Here is a 15,783-nt window from a genome sequence, read left to right as displayed (position 1 = left end):
AATATGTTGTAAATAAAAAAAGTATAAATGTGACTATAGTCGTGTTTTGTCATGTCTACAGGGCTCTAATAATGCTTTGTTCATTTTAATCTGAAAAAAATATTTTATTTGTGTTTGTGTATTTTAGTTGTTTTATTATTATTATTATTATATTTATTTATTACTGATTGATTGATTTTCTTTATTCTTGATTTGTTTATTTATTTTTTCATCTTATTTTGTGCAGAAAAATAAAAATTAAGATATTTGAGAACAGTGGAATGTTTTATCAGAGCTTTTCTTTTAGAAAATCGGAACCAAAGCACTGAAAAAGTTTGTATATTTTTCTGTTTTTTTTGGAAAAGCTGATGCGGCCCAGCCTTGCCCAGACCCTAGCTCCAGTGGCCCCCAGGTAAATTGAGTTTGAGACCCCTGGCCTACAGTGTTTACCTTGCGGATTAAGCTGACAGAGTCCTGAATGTGTTTCCTGTTGATGTCATTGAGTTCTCTGCACATACAAGGAAATAGAAGATGAAAAACATAACAATAAAGAGATCAATTAAAAAAAAAAAGATTGCTATTACGTCTCAGCCTTGTCTTTGTCTCGGCTCTTGGCCTCGCTGATGCTATTCTGCCGCTTCCTGTCCAGGATCTTCTGGAGCTCCTTCTTCTCCCTGCAGGTAGAATAATCAACGAATGAATGGTGCGACAAATCCCCCCCCCCCCCCTCCCTGAAGGAGTGCACACCTCTCGCATATCTCCTTGAGCTTCTTGAGCTGAGTTGCTTGGCATTCATGGGCCGTCTCCTTCAACCTCTGGAAGGACTGCACACATGAACATCAGAAGTGTGTGAGTGACGGGGCTAACCACAAAATATACACGTGGGGGTTGTCCCGCTCACCTCCTGCAGATGTATTTGCTGCTTCTCCCTCTCCAGCACGTACAGCTGCTGCCGGAGCTTCAGAAGTTCTTGCATCTGCCATTCCCTCAGCTGCAACGTCTTTTTCTCAAGCTCCTGATCCAAAGCGGTCAGTTCTTGCTGCACCGGCTCTGGAGGCTCGCTGAAAGGACAAACAAGGAATAATCTACTGCTCTTGGTGGGCTGCGTACACACAATACCTAACCCTTACTTCTTTTTGATACTCCGCTTGAGGTGTTTCTCCATCTGACTGCGCCTTCTTTGAAGGTCAGACTCCATCTGAGTACTCCGAGTCTTCTGCTCCTTACTGAGATTCCACACCTAACACAGACACACACACACACGACAACTGCAAGTTACATTCACAATACTCAACATAGACTACATGGTGGATGAGTAGTTAGCACGCAGGCCTCACAGCTGGGAGACCCGAGTTCAATTCCACCCTCGGCCATCTCTGTGTGGAGTTTTCATGTTCTCCCGTGCATGCCAAAAACATGCTAGGTTAATTGTCGACTCCAAATTGTCCATAGGTATGAATGTGAGTGTGAATGGTTGTTTGTCTATATGTGCCCTGTGATTGGCTGGCCACCGGTCCAGGGTGTACCCCGCCTCTCGCCTATAAGACAGCTGGGATAGCCTCCCTCGTGTGGATAAGCGGTAAAAAATGAATGAATAATCAACATACAGTATTGCTAAAGAGAGTTTCTGCAGGAATAACATGAGCGTACCTTCTTCAGGTGCTTCTTCTGTAACTCTTTCAGCTCTTTGCTTTGTTTCTTAATGAGTTTCAGGTAGCTTTTTTGCTGCCTCAGCTCCTCTATGGGCTGCACCTGCACGTCTGAGAGAGCAAGAGAGAGATAAACATGAAGACGTACATGAAGAGTTGGGGACATACAGTGCATTTAGCAAAGAGAAGAAGAAGAATGACGACAATGACTACAACGTCCAACTGAAGGGGACACAGGTGCACAAATGTAATGTGTTGATGATGATGTTACCTGCCAGGACTACGGCGATGAGGTCTTCCTTTTGGTTTTGCGCTGCACGCACACATGCACAAAGAAATGAGGAAGAAGCAGATGCGTGAAATGAATGATGGAAAAATAACACACAAAAAAGCAGGAGCCCATGAGAAATGTATTGTACCTGCGCCAGTAGCTACTACTCCTATCACACCCGTACTCCTGTATTCCAATTAAGCTGGTAAGTAAGGTAGTTGTGTTATGTTGTTTAGGCTATAGTTATCTGAATAACTCAATAGTTTATGTTAACGGGGACATATTATGCTCATTTTTGGCCCTTTGTATTGAGTTGTGGACTGCTATCCAGTAGCTAACACGCTAACCGACACAGAAAGCTTTCTAGATCTTCCAGATTCTGCACCTTTTTCTGCAGTGTTTCCATGGACTTCCTGCATCCGACCCAAACAGTCTTTTTAATTTCAATACGCCAATCCGCTGTGACTGGTCACACGCCCAAGCGCTCCCGAGGACTTCCAGTTACATAGGCCTGTATTTACTGAGTGCAGGCAATATAAGGAAGTCTGGATCACATTGATGGTGTTACAAAAAAATTGAAAAATGAACCTAATGAGCATATTTTGACATGCAAACGCAACAAAGAGATGTCCAATCAGAGGTTTGAACCCTGAAACTGTACAGCCAACATGCTAACCACTAGTACACTGTGCGGCTAGTCATAGTTCATGTCGTGAAGAAAAAAAAAACCTCCTGCCTCATGGACATTATAGTGACCCACGCTAGTTACGTTGTTATATGTTGATATATGTTGTTATGTGTTGTTATACGTTGATATATGTACGTTGATATACGTTGCTATATGTTGATATACGTTGTTATACTTTGATATATGTACGTTGATATACGTTGTTATGCGTTGTTATGCGTTGATATACGTTGTTATGCGTTGATATACGTTGTTATGCGTTGATATACGTTGATATACGTTGTTATATGTTGACATACGTTGTTATATGTTGACATACGTTGTTATATGTTGACATACGTTGTTATATGTTGACATACGTTGACATACGTTGTTATATGTTGACATACGTTGTTATATGTTGTTATATGTTGTTATATGTTGACATACGTTGTTATACGTTGACATACGTTGTTATACGTTGACATATGTTGTTATATGTTGACATACGTTGTTATACGTTGACATACGTTGTTATACGTTGACATACGTTGTTATACGTTGACATACGTTGTTATATGTTGATATACGTTATTATACATTGTTATATGTTGATTTACTTTGTTATATGTTGACATACGTTGTTATTTGTTGACATATGTTATATGTTATAGGTTGTTATACGTTGATATATGTTGTTGTATGACATCTATTATGTTGGACAAGTGCAGAGGTACAGTGGAGATGTAAGAAGTGGATAAAGTGCACAGTAGCACTTTTTAGAGACACACATTGACACAGATAGGCGAGGACAAAATGTGGTGAGCATTGATTCAAATATCAAGTTTAGTCTACTTTACAGCCGGCATGATAGCTTTATGTCACTGGTGACAAAGCATATTATTATTATTAGTGCTAATAGTATCAATATTTCAGATTTCTTTTTTCCATTTTTTCTGATGTTTAAAATAAAAAAAAAACATACTATATTCTAAAAACGTAAAACAGTAAAATATAGTTAGTCATTTAGGGTCTACCTGGTGAAGGCAGGTTGATGATGTCGGGGCATTCGTCCGGTCGGCAAGGGGGGAGGAAAGGGGACGTATGACGCCCTTGGATGACCTCACACTCTCCCTTGGCTTCACCATCTTTGGGCTGGTTGGGGAGATGCTGAGAGGAGGCAAGAGACGTATATGTAAGCCCTTTGACTTGGTAAGAAATGAATGAGTCAGCACCTCATAGTTCTCCTCAAGCAGCACAGCCAGTTGTGTCTCCCTCTTGTCCAGCTGGCTGACATGTTTGATGGGGTTGGTCAGGGCCTCAGCATACTCTGTTGAAACACAGACAATGAAGCCAGGTGAACACCAGCCCATAAGATCTTTAGGCCGTGTTGAGGGGCCTTTTTCACCTTGGTGTTCATTAGGGATGTAATCCTGAGCCTCCGTGTAGACCAGCAGAGAGGGCAGCAGTAGAGGTTGGTTCAGCTCATTCTTGAGGTTGATGTAGTGGTAACCTAAAAATACAAAAAAAAAATCATCACAAATGACGGAATCCTCAACTTTAACGCAAGCGTGTTCTCAGGTTGCAAACACCAACCTGGTCTAATGGCCGACACGGGGAGGATGCGGTGGCCGATGAACTTGCCATTCTCCTCAAACACGGCAATCCTCAAAGAGGCCAGCGTCGGGAGTACCACCTGAGGATAGAGATCTCCAATTTGAGGAGGCAGCACTACTTAAGAACGGCATAGGAAGGAGATCAGGGCACCTTATTAAAGACAAAGGCGTCATCGTCCCAAATGGGATCCAGCGAGTTCCCGTTGGAGGTTTTGGTCTTGTATTTACGTTTTGTATCTGTAGGAAGTCCAAATATGTCCACTTCCACGTACACGCCAACCTTTTTATCGCTCAAGAACTGTCCTGAGATCACCTGGTGGGTGTCAGACCATCATGTTTAACTTGAATGAATCCGCATGCCACTTTCATCCTTACCTTAACCTTGACTGTGTTGGCAACTATTCCATCCACTATATTCTCAGTGAAAGGGTCAAAGTGTTTGTCCGTCCTCCTCATGAACTCGGGCTTTAGCATGTAGCCGCTGTGGCCGTTGTACTCAAACACGCCCATGTTGAGCTGCATGGGCAGATCTACGAGGGAGCCAACAGAGGAATGAAGACCGAGTTTGTGAAGGCCATGTTTGTTAACATTCCTCTCCAGTCACGGACTCACCAAGGGTCTGGAAGTTCAGCGCCACCATCTGGCAGCCGACATTCCAGAAGAGCTGTGGCATGTAGTTGGAGCTGTCCACCCTCGTTCCTTTCGGGTAGATTCGGCTCAGTTGGTTCTTGTTGTACCTGGAGCAGTGCTGTTAAGCTTTGAACGCCCAAAACAACACAAATATGTGCAGTATATTTACACACCAAATGCTACAGAAATGCTACAAAATCTTGTAGGACGTTTTATCAGTGGAAGCTGAAAAGGAAAGACACTTCCTGTAGATCGGGGCCTGAGGGACGCACATAAAGTGCAGTAAAACCCGTCCAATGTCGGCCAATATGGACTCATGAAGGACTCATGATGGGGGAAGGTTGGAGCCGATAAAAAACGAGATGCAAGCCGAAAATGGCCCCAGGGCCACACTTTGGACACCCCAGCTTTAGATGTAATGTCCGATTAGAGTCACCTGAATTTAAAGGCAAGCTTCCAAGGATACTCCACAAACTCTATGGGGGAGGTCTTTAAAGTGTCCATGCCTTTGGTTTCCACAAACGATGACATCTCAAAGAACTTCTTCCTCTCTGGTGTACAAGAAAAATACATTTTTACAAAATAAAATAATGCTGAGTATCTCCATCTCACGTACTGGTGGCGAGCTCAAAGCTTTTGAATTTGACAGGCTCGATGTAGTTGACGAGCGTGGACATCTCCTCTGTGGCGTTGACTTCGCTGCTGGCTGTACCCTAACGCAGAAAAACATGTGATCAACCCGTCAATCCAAAACTCAGATGAGTCCTCCTACCTCATCCGAGTTGGGCTTCTTCAGCTCTGTCACTGGTTCGTCTTCTTCATCCTCCTCGCTCTCCCCTTCACCTCCTGCAAGGATGGAGATAAAGGCCTGATATGACACGTACTATGCCCCACACTTTAATATGGTGATATCTGATTGGCTCTACCAATGGACTTGCGAGGATCTGAGTCTTTAATGATCCTCTCAGCGAGCTTCTCCTCAGCATTGGAGAGGATTTGGCCTCCATCGCTGTCCAACAGAGGGCAGTCTACACACACAAACCACCCAATAAGGTCTGAGTATGTCTTCTCTTACCAGTCCACACAATCAGCTATGGATGCTCAGCACTAAAAAAAAAAAATCAAGCCTTGTCTTTGCATACCAGCGTTGGGTGAAGACTGCTCCTCCAGCTCGCGGCGCCGTATGCTGCTGCCGCTGGAGGCCCGGTGGTGGTAGTGCTTCTTCTTGTTTTTGATCAGAATCTTCCCCAGCATGTCCTGCGGCGACGGCAGCGCCTGGCCTGGGTACAGCTGTCGTGAAGGATAAGACACAAAGGTACTCTACTCATTGGCCGCACCTTTGTCACGCATACAAAGAGTATGAAGATACAACACAGGTTAACACATAATACACAACATCACAGACAGCGGGTCGTTCTTACGGGACATTTCTCCAGTGGATCAATGAGCAAGGCATCTCCAAATATGGTCCTACAGTACTCCGCCATCTTGGCTTGCTGCTTGGCCCTGACAAACGACAATAAAGAACAGATTTAATACCCCAAGGGGGCAAGTTAACTATATCACTGCAAGAAGTGCAACTTACGAATCTACGTGGTTTTCAAAGGACAGGATAACTGGGTAGGGTGAGGTCTTGAAAGCGCTCTCTGCTATGGCTTCAATCACTTCCTGCAGTACAGCAGGAGCAACCGCTTACGTCAGGAAGCCAGTCGGCGACATACATTGCATACGTACATACACTCATACATAGTACATACATACATACAGCAGGATTTTTAACCAACCATCATTTTCATCCATTATTTTTAGGGTTGTCAATCGATTAATTGCATTTTGGTCATAGTTAACTCACAACTACAACGATAATTACATCAAATTTTAAGTAACAGGATACCAATTTTGGAACTATGGGCCTATAGTTAACAATAATACAGTCAGCAAGCATATTTTTGTATTACTATTTTTTCATTATTAGCATATTAGCTCTTACACTGACCCACAAATGTTCAGCAAATACAAAATGTATGCGAGTGAGACCTCTCACACTAACATTTATGATACTGGTTTTAAATTCTAAATGTTTGTGAGTAATAAAGCCTATTTAGGAACATTCAGAAAGGATTATTATTAAAGTTTTAATGCACCTTTCCTTCATGAAATGTACATGAAAATACCTAAAACACAGGGCAATAGTCATAAAACTTTCATTCATTCGGTCGCGGAGGTGCTGGAGCCTATCCCAGCTGTCTTCGAGCGAGAGGCGGGGTACACCCTGGACTGGTCGCCAGCCAATCACAGGGCACATATGGACAAACAACCATTCACACTCACATTCATAGAACATGGAGAACATGCAAACTCCACACAGAGGGTGGAATTGAACTTGGGTCTCCTAGCTGTGAGGCCTGTGTGTTAACCACTCGGTCGCCTTAGTCAAAAAACATTTAATTGAAATTGCAAACTCAATGTGATTTGATTTTATTTTAAAACACATTAAAATACATAGAAATTAATCATTATGTTAGAGTAAATATTATTTTAATACAATACTGTATTTAATTTTGAGTCTTCTGTTTTCATATATTTTCTACTGTGTGTTTGTCTTGACTACAATGACAATAAACTTTTGTACACTGTATGCAAATCTTTCTGCCAGCGGTTAACAATCTAAAATAAATAAATACCGTCATTTCCGTGACTTTTTCATTTTCATGTGGCTAATTTGTGGACGCGTTCTGGTCTCGCTACATCTCGTGTGCTTGGGAGCAGTCATTTAGAGCTTCTTGGGCGTGGAGAGGTAAATGTGAATGTGATGCCACCTTGTGGATGTTTTTTTTTTCAGCATAAAACTGCACTAAACACAATTTGTACCTTTGCATTATCACGTCTCGCTAAAAAAAAAGTACATGATGTATAAAAGCGGTCAGTTTGAAAAAAAGAAATACGTCTTTGGTAGCAGATGAGTTAATAGACTTTGTCAGCTGCATTGTGTATCCCATTACCTGCAGTCTCTTTTTATCTGTTTTATAGTCATTAAAACCCCCAGAAAAGACATGTTCATGTCTCACATAAGGATTATGGATGCACCTTGAAAGGTATTTCAGTGGTCATGGTGAAGCCGTGGGTGATGTAGGGTTCCTCGTCCTGGGGTCGACCCTTCCAACAGTCCAGTTCCACACAGCGGCAGCCGGTGAGCAGCACCTGCCTGTACATCTCCACGGAGGACAGACCGGTCAGCTGACCCACTGGAAAAGAAGAGACGAGGTGGAGTGACGACAGCTCCAAACAGAAAGCTCTGATGATACAGAACATATGGCGGTCTACCTGTGAGGTACGTATTGTGCGAGGAGTTGATAAAGTAGTGTGACAGTGGTTGATTCATGTCATCGATGACGTCCAGCCTCTCTGGAGGAACAATGCTGTTCTCCTCTCCTCCCAGATACCTCGTGAAGGCCAGCAAACTGATCTGGTCTGCAGGCGAGGCACAGATGTTCCTGAAGATCTTTAAATGGGCACGGCCCACCCCTCAAACTGACCTCTCTCCAGCTGGCTGATGTTGGTCTCATACTTCTCCATGATCTGCCGCACTTGCTCTCTTTTGAGCGGTGGGTAGAGCACCTCGTTCAGACGGGAGTCGCGCTGCCGGCGGTTGAGAAAGTCGGTCAGCTGGTCCAGGGAAATGAAGGGCTTCCCCTTGGAGCCGCTGAAGCAGGAGAGAAAAGCAGGGTTCAGGAGAGCTGTGAAGGTTACTGCCTGAGGGCCAACTGTGTGTTGCTTACCTCTCCTCAAAGATACTTTGGATCTCGGAACGCAGACAGAGACTATCGAGAAACTTCTGGAAGGCCTCCCATGTGAAATCATCTGGCTTGACGCCCTCTGACTGCAGAGCGGGAAGAAACGGTCCAAGTATTCAATCTGAACACATAAACTCCATAAAACCTTCTTAGTGCTGCTGCGAAACAAAGGCTGACTCTGTTCTATGCAACCAGCAGGAGGTGCAAGAGCTCAACCACGCACACAGAAGTGCTGACACTGGCGTTTGTACAAGCAGGCCTCTTGTGCTTCAAGTCTTGTGACTTCATATCGATCTTGGGGGAAGATAAGGGTGTTTAATCGGGACAAAAGAAACACAGTGTGAGCCAACAAACCACAAGTGCAGTATCCTAAAATGCAAATGCCTGCAAGACTATTTCATGATATAACAGCTTTTTTTTATTTAAAAAAATGATCAGGTTATGTCTTTTAATAAATCATCAATTGCTGTTTTGTAAGCCATTTACTACTTCATGCTTTTTGACTACTGCTATGTGTCTTAGGGTGTACTTACTTTCAAGCAAAGCATGATTTTGCCACATAGTGGAGTCTTGTCTGATTGCTGTGATATGTGATTGCTCCATAATGACAACCAAGACAATTCATACTACATAGAAGTAAAATACAAAGACCCAAAATGATCCAAAAGTCAAACTCACAGCATTTGCAAAAATTAATTGTGTCCTTCCACAAAATCATAACACCAAACAACTCCAAATAATGTAATAATATTAAAAATATTACACAATGTCAGAGATATAACACAGCAGAATACAAAGTGTCATTTAATCCATGCCAGCTACATGCTACAAAAGCCCTCATCAGAATGACTCCAAACAAGGCTAGAAATGAATCAGTCACTCTTCTGGCAAAACCATAAACCTTGCCAGCATATTTTTCATTGTGCTGTACCTGTGTTGCATAATGGTGAGCACAGATGTCAAAAGTCAAACACGTATGAGCATATGGAGATCCATCAGTAGATTCACTTTGTCCACCATAAGGCGAAAAACTGCAAATGATCTTTTTTGACATTATAGTATGTAATTGTTGACAGCAAGTCCTGTATGACTACCCTATTTACTGTACCACAGTATACTTGAAGTACATCCAGCGGTACAAATGACCTAGCGTGAGTATACCAGTTGTACATAATTACCTTGTTATTGACGACGCCACACTGCTCCAGAGTGGTGTCCACTCGCTTCTTGTCTGAAAACATCTTCAGGATACTGCATCAGATGACAATTCAACATCAGCCTGATATTTCAGATTCAACTTTAATGACGTGTCGGTGTGCATCTCTCACTTCTTCACAGGGATTTTTCCCTCTTGGTTGACCTGCAGCTTTAATTTAGTGTACCTGAGAAAGATAGAAAAGCTTGTAAACAAACTGGGACACAACCAGAATGGAAAGATGACGTAGAAGCTCTTACGCTTTGAAGAGGAAGGTGTTGCGAGATGCATTCTGGGAAAGTATATTTGTGGCCAAGGTGAACAACTCATCTGTCCAAATCTGAAAACAAGGGAAAGTCAGGCCACTTTATCTTGTGTTGGACATCACATGTGTGTTCCTAATGTTATGACAGTTGAGGCTAGGAGGATGGAGCAAGGAAGGGTGGAGAGGAAGGACTGACAGATAAATGATGGGCACTGGGGAGGGGTCGCCATGGATACCTTGGCAATGTCTTCCTGCATGGCCTGGAAGTTGAGGAAGGAGATGTTGACCAGGTCGTTGCCATGGACGATGGTGACCAGCTTCCCTTCTACGTTGTCGCCCTTGCCGAAGCCAAGCAGCTCTCGTAACTTGGGGTCCTGACACAAAACACATACTTTTGCCTTCCACTAAATATGAATAACATGTTCAGCCACTACATTTGTTTTCTCCACTTTATGAAAACGGTTAGCTGTTGGCGCCTTTCTCTAGTTTATATGCTCAACATCGATCATTGTCGGGCTATGACTCCATCACGCTTGTGTCACTTCCTTTCAGCACGTCCATCTGTCGGTCGGCTCATTAGCACCGTGTCACCGTTTGCAACATCAGCTGAGGGAAGAAATGCGCACATGGCGCACTCATACACGTTTTGGTGACATCGAGTCATCAGCAGCAGGAGGTGACAGCTTCTTCACACACACACACACACACACACACACACACTCTTTCTCAATGTACCTTTGGTTGCTTGGCGTACTTTCCCCTTCTGGTGTCCCTGATAGTGCTGATGTCCAGGATCTCCACCTCCTTGGAAAGGGAGAGATTTATTTTACAGCAGGGGACATGAGCTACATTTGCCAGAATGTTGCAGCAATGTTGGTAGGTACGCTTCCTGGCACCGGTGCTACCATATGAAGAAAGTCCTATTAAAGCAAGTAGCTGAATAATAACTATAAAAAATGAGACTGTAATACCACAAGGTAAATAATACTTTGAGGTTGTGACTTTGCACATGGTATCTTTAAATGGGCAGGGCCACAACGGTGAAGGGGTCAGGAGCAGGAACAGAGAGGCTGTTTAACTGGGGAGCAAGAGTCACAGGGGTCAAGGGAGGGCCAAGGAAAAGGTCACTTAGTGTGAGGGTAAATTACTCAAGACAGTGTTGATAGTGTCTGTAACTCAGCCGTAGACGCCATACATCATTGATATCTGGCATCTACTGTATACTAGCATCTGGCATCTACTGTCTAATTGGAGCAATTAATGGCTGAGCGGTGTGCCCAGGGCATGTTTTCAATGCAAATTTTCTAGATTCAGAAAACCCGCCCAGGGCATAATAGAGAAGCGGATGCCGAGCCAGCTCTCCTGTTGTATAACCTCCTTGGTAGGAACTCACTAGCAGTCCCGCCTCCACCTGGTAGAGAAGAGGGTTCACTCTCAATTCATTCCAATCGAGAACCCATGCACCCAGAAAGCTGCAGAGTGAAGCCTCTTGTCATCCAGCCTGTGTTGTCAAGCGAGAGGAAAAGAAACCCACATGCACGTCAATTGATCGAGGCCGACTATGTTTTTATTTATGGTTCCATTAATCAATTTATTGACTGTCGGTTAGTTGAGAGCTCATTTTTGTCCCATGGATATCACATTCATGGAGTATGTCATAACTTTTTGTTGTCATTATACAAATTATGTCTTGTCCTCAAAACACTATTTGTGTGTGGTTGTTTCATGAACATAAATAATCCAAATCACTCATGAATTGCAATTGGCAGCATAAACCCTTATCAGATCATCCCTAGCAAGAAGCTGCTGAAAGAACCAAAATGGAATACTGGATTTGTCTGCTCACCTTCCTAATAAATCATGACTTCCCGAGACATTAAATACAAGACACGTGAACACACTCTTGTGGTGTCCCATGTACAACACCATTGTTAACACCAGGTGACAGCTGATGCCGGTCATAATCTAGTGTGGTCCAGAAGAGGACAAGAAGCAGTGACGGAGGAAGATGTTCGGGGGGAGTACGACCATAAAGTCAGTCATAAACATGCAGGAGGGCGTACTGTAAATATTTGTTTAGCGCTGCTCTCAATCCCGTACGGTTCTGACTTTACCTGCATCCACTTTGTGTTTTTCTTACTCCATTTAAGGAACACTGGTGAAAAAAAAGACATGTATCTCGCTTCCTGTTATTTATCTGGTTTTGTTGAAGCCTTCTTTATTGTCCTTGCTGCTCCCCCGTGATTGGCCACATGTAAAAATACATTAAAAAAACGGTGAAAAGGAATCGACAAATTGGATTCGGCTCTCATTGGCCAGTGGAGAATCATTTTGGTCCCAGGGGGAATAAAGCGCTTCTGGGTCTGTAGGACACACGCACACACATGCATACACGAGCAACTTCCTCCTCTCCCACCGGCCGTGGTTTCATTCTGCCATCGCCATGGTGACTCCTTGGAGACCGCAAGAACTGAGATTACAACTTCGTCTGCCGCCCGTGTGTGTGTGTGTGTGTGTGTGTGTGACAGTTAACATTTTGTCACCAGTCCTTCAAACTGACACACACTAGCGGCAAAGTCTATAAATCACCATGCATGCAGGTTGAAACTTGTGAAACATCCTGACTTGTTGAGCAAGATGGTGTGTGTGTGTGTGTCTGTGGGGGGTGGGGGGTGTATCTTCAAGACTGAATCAAAGAGCACTAATGTGTCAGTGTGCAAAGTCATAAGCAGCATATCGACGCGACGCCGCGCGTCCTTGCTGCGGCAGTAGGCCGTGTCTGTGAGTACATTCCTGACATATTCCGGCCTTCTGCTCAAATGGTGTGTGTGTGTGTGTGTAAGTGTAATACGCGGCTAGTCATCGCAGCTGTAGTGCTCCACTCATCTGTCAGTGTTAATCCCCAACACATCCCCCGCTGTTTATCACTTAGGACTCATAACGCCAAATGGTAGACAGTTTTCCACAAGTTATCTGGTGATAAAGCGCTAAAATTAGCAATTAGCTGCTTCTGCACACCTCAGGAAGTTGAAGTGAAGTTTTGTTGTTCAGACATTCCCCACAGCGCACCCAAAAGTATGTCACATGTGTACACTCCTTCTGAGATCATGTGGAAACACTTTTTAAGCACCATGGTCACATTTTCATTGTTGAGCTAAAAAAACAACAACTTGGGAGTGATAGCTGTGGCTGTAGAGAACCTACTGATGTAGCTGATGTCTTACCCTAACTAACGGCCATGGTCGTCCTCCCACATTTCCTTAAACCAAAAACAATCATGCCCACTGTGTGAAACCTAACTGCTAAGACATTTTGGAGGCACACAGCAGCTCACATCAAACAACAGCTAACATAGCCATGTGGCTAACAGTCTTGGCTGTGGCTAGAGCAGCTCCACACAATAACCCTTGAAAAACCTTGGATTTCCAGAATGGTCTGTTTAACTCATTCCACCCACAGCCCGTTTCCAGGCACACCCACTCCACTGTGATTGGTCACACTCCCAAGCGCTCCCGAGGACTTCTGGGCTACTGCCGAACTCCACTTTCTAATATTGTCGGTATTGAGTTGATAACAATTGAATAAACCCTTTGGAAAGCTACTTGATGTAGGTCAGTAGGTAACATAGGTTTGTTTTGGGACTACCCATGTTTAGTGGTGGAAAAGGCTATTGGTGCAAATGTAATTTGTACGCCACTTCCTGTATGCACACTCTATAATGCTACATAAACAACCATTTACTTTCAAAAAATAAACACAGTTAGGACACTGAAATTAAATTGTTACTTACAGCTCGCGCTTCGGACTTCAGTAACAGTTTGCCGAATTATCCAGCTTCGCACATGCTCACATAACAGTCCCATATTTTTCTCTTCACATGGAATCTGAAACTCCAACCACTTCTGCCTGATGCTTACCTCTTCCCTCAAACATTTCCTGGAAGCCATTGCTCTGTGCTGACGCAGTGAAATCTTTGACAAAACAGTGTACCAGAGTGACTTGAAAGTAGTCAGAGCCAGTCAATATGAGACTACCTTTTGATTTTTTAAGTAGTTTTTCACATGCTTGACAAGTACCTCACCCATGGTGCCAAACAAACATAACCCCAAAAAAAAGTTATTACACGTAGTGACTAAAATAACAGCCTCTGTCCAATTATCCTCGACTGGCATCCCTTGGCGATTGCAATCCTAAGGTCAAAAGAGCCAGTAAGGTCAATCTATATTTAGCTACAGTGGGGCAAAAAAGTATTTAGTCAGCCACCAATTGTGCAAGTTCTCCCACTTAAAAAGATGAGAGAGGCCTGTAATTTTCATCATAGGTACGCTTCAACTATGAGAGACAAAATGAGAAAAAAAAATCCAGATAATCATATTGTTTGATTTTTAAAGAATTTATTTGCAAATCATGGTGGAAAATAAGTATTTGGTCAAAAACAAAAGTTCATCTCAATACTTTGTGATATACCCTTTGTTGGCAATGACAGAGATCAAACGTTTTCTGTAACTCTTCACAAGATTTTCACACACTGTTGTAGGTATTTTGGCCCATTCCTCCATGCAGATCGCCTCTAGAGCAGTGATGTTTAGGGGCTGTCGCTGGGCAACACGGATTTTCAACTCCCTCCAAAGATTTTCTATGGGGTTGAGATCTGGAGACTGGCTAGGCCACTCCAGGACCTTGAAATGCTTCTTATGAAGCCACTCCTTCGTTGCCCGGGCGGTGTGTTTGGGATCGTTGTCATGCTGAAAGACCCAGCCACGTTTCATCTTCAGTGCCCTTGCTGATGGAAGAAGGTTTTCATTCAGAATCTCACGATACATGGCCCCATTCATTCTCCCATTTACACGGATCAGTTGTCCTGGTCCCTTTGCAGAAAAACAGCCCCAGAGCATGATGTTTCCACCCCCATGCTTCACAGTAGGTGTGGTGTTGTTTGGATGCAACTCAGCATTCTTTCTCCTCCAAACACGACGAGTTGAGTTGATACCAAAAAGTTCTATTTTGGTTTCATCTGACCATATTACATTCTCCCAATCCTCTTCTGGATCATCCAAATGCTCTCTAGCAAACTTCAGACGGGCTTGGACATGTACTGGCTTCAGCAGGGGGACACGTCTGGCACTGCAGGATTTGAGTCCCTGGCGGCGGAGTGTGTTACTTATGGTAGCCTTCGTTAATATGGTCCCAGCTCTCTGCAGGTCTTTCACTAGGTCCCCCCGTGTGGTTCTGGGATTTTTGCTCACCGTTCTTGTTATCATTTTGACCCCACGGGGTGAGATCTTGCGTGGAGCCCCAGATCGAGGGAGATTATCGGTGGTCTTGTAGGTCTTCCATTTTCTCACAATTGCTCCCACAGTTGATTTCTTCACACCAAGCTGCTTAACTATTGCAGATTCAGTCTTCCCAGCCTGGTGCAGGTCTACAATTTTGTTTCTGATGTCCTTTGACAGCTCTTTGGTCTTGGCCATAGTGGAGTTTGGAGTGTGACTGTCTGAGGTTGTGGACAGGTGTCTTTTATACTGATAACCAGTTCAAACAGGTGCCATCAATACAGGTAACGAGTGGAGGACAGAGGAGCTTCTTAAAGAAGAACTTACAGGTCTGTGAGAGCCACAAATCTTGCTTGTTTGTAGGTGACCAAATACTTATTTTCCACCATGATTTGCAAATAAATTCTTTAAAAATCAAACAATGTGATTATCTGGATTTTTTTT

At 43.5% G+C, this 15,783-nt stretch overlaps 1 protein-coding gene across 1 annotated transcript in view; it reads right to left on the bottom strand.

The window, feature by feature from the left end:
- The window catches only part of plcb3 (phospholipase C, beta 3 (phosphatidylinositol-specific)), a 33,984-nt gene that overhangs the window by 2,006 nt on the left and 16,195 nt on the right, over positions 1–15,783 (bottom strand). Inside the window, exons 3-32 of the mRNA XM_058068934.1 lie at positions 10,802–10,870; positions 10,303–10,440; positions 10,062–10,141; positions 9,935–9,988; positions 9,785–9,857; positions 8,592–8,692; positions 8,349–8,515; positions 8,137–8,283; positions 7,900–8,057; positions 6,398–6,480; positions 6,234–6,318; positions 5,955–6,102; positions 5,739–5,840; positions 5,585–5,658; positions 5,429–5,525; positions 5,279–5,363; positions 4,795–4,919; positions 4,558–4,712; positions 4,334–4,495; positions 4,163–4,262; positions 3,975–4,079; positions 3,802–3,896; positions 3,604–3,736; positions 1,900–1,941; positions 1,630–1,739; positions 1,110–1,219; positions 881–1,040; positions 727–803; positions 564–653; positions 430–487 (exon numbers count right to left, since the gene is read on the bottom strand). Coding sequence (XP_057924917.1) covers positions 430–487; positions 564–653; positions 727–803; positions 881–1,040; positions 1,110–1,219; positions 1,630–1,739; positions 1,900–1,941; positions 3,604–3,736; positions 3,802–3,896; positions 3,975–4,079; positions 4,163–4,262; positions 4,334–4,495; positions 4,558–4,712; positions 4,795–4,919; positions 5,279–5,363; positions 5,429–5,525; positions 5,585–5,658; positions 5,739–5,840; positions 5,955–6,102; positions 6,234–6,318; positions 6,398–6,480; positions 7,900–8,057; positions 8,137–8,283; positions 8,349–8,515; positions 8,592–8,692; positions 9,785–9,857; positions 9,935–9,988; positions 10,062–10,141; positions 10,303–10,440; positions 10,802–10,870 — 3,183 coding nt within the window. The remainder of the gene's footprint in view (positions 1–429; positions 488–563; positions 654–726; positions 804–880; positions 1,041–1,109; positions 1,220–1,629; positions 1,740–1,899; positions 1,942–3,603; positions 3,737–3,801; positions 3,897–3,974; positions 4,080–4,162; positions 4,263–4,333; positions 4,496–4,557; positions 4,713–4,794; positions 4,920–5,278; positions 5,364–5,428; positions 5,526–5,584; positions 5,659–5,738; positions 5,841–5,954; positions 6,103–6,233; positions 6,319–6,397; positions 6,481–7,899; positions 8,058–8,136; positions 8,284–8,348; positions 8,516–8,591; positions 8,693–9,784; positions 9,858–9,934; positions 9,989–10,061; positions 10,142–10,302; positions 10,441–10,801; positions 10,871–15,783) is intronic.

This window comes from Doryrhamphus excisus, chromosome 3 (assembly GCF_030265055.1).
Source record: "Doryrhamphus excisus isolate RoL2022-K1 chromosome 3, RoL_Dexc_1.0, whole genome shotgun sequence".
Lineage (NCBI taxonomy): Eukaryota > Metazoa > Chordata > Actinopteri > Syngnathiformes > Syngnathidae > Doryrhamphus > Doryrhamphus excisus.
This window is presented reverse-complemented; position numbering and strand designations above follow the sequence as displayed.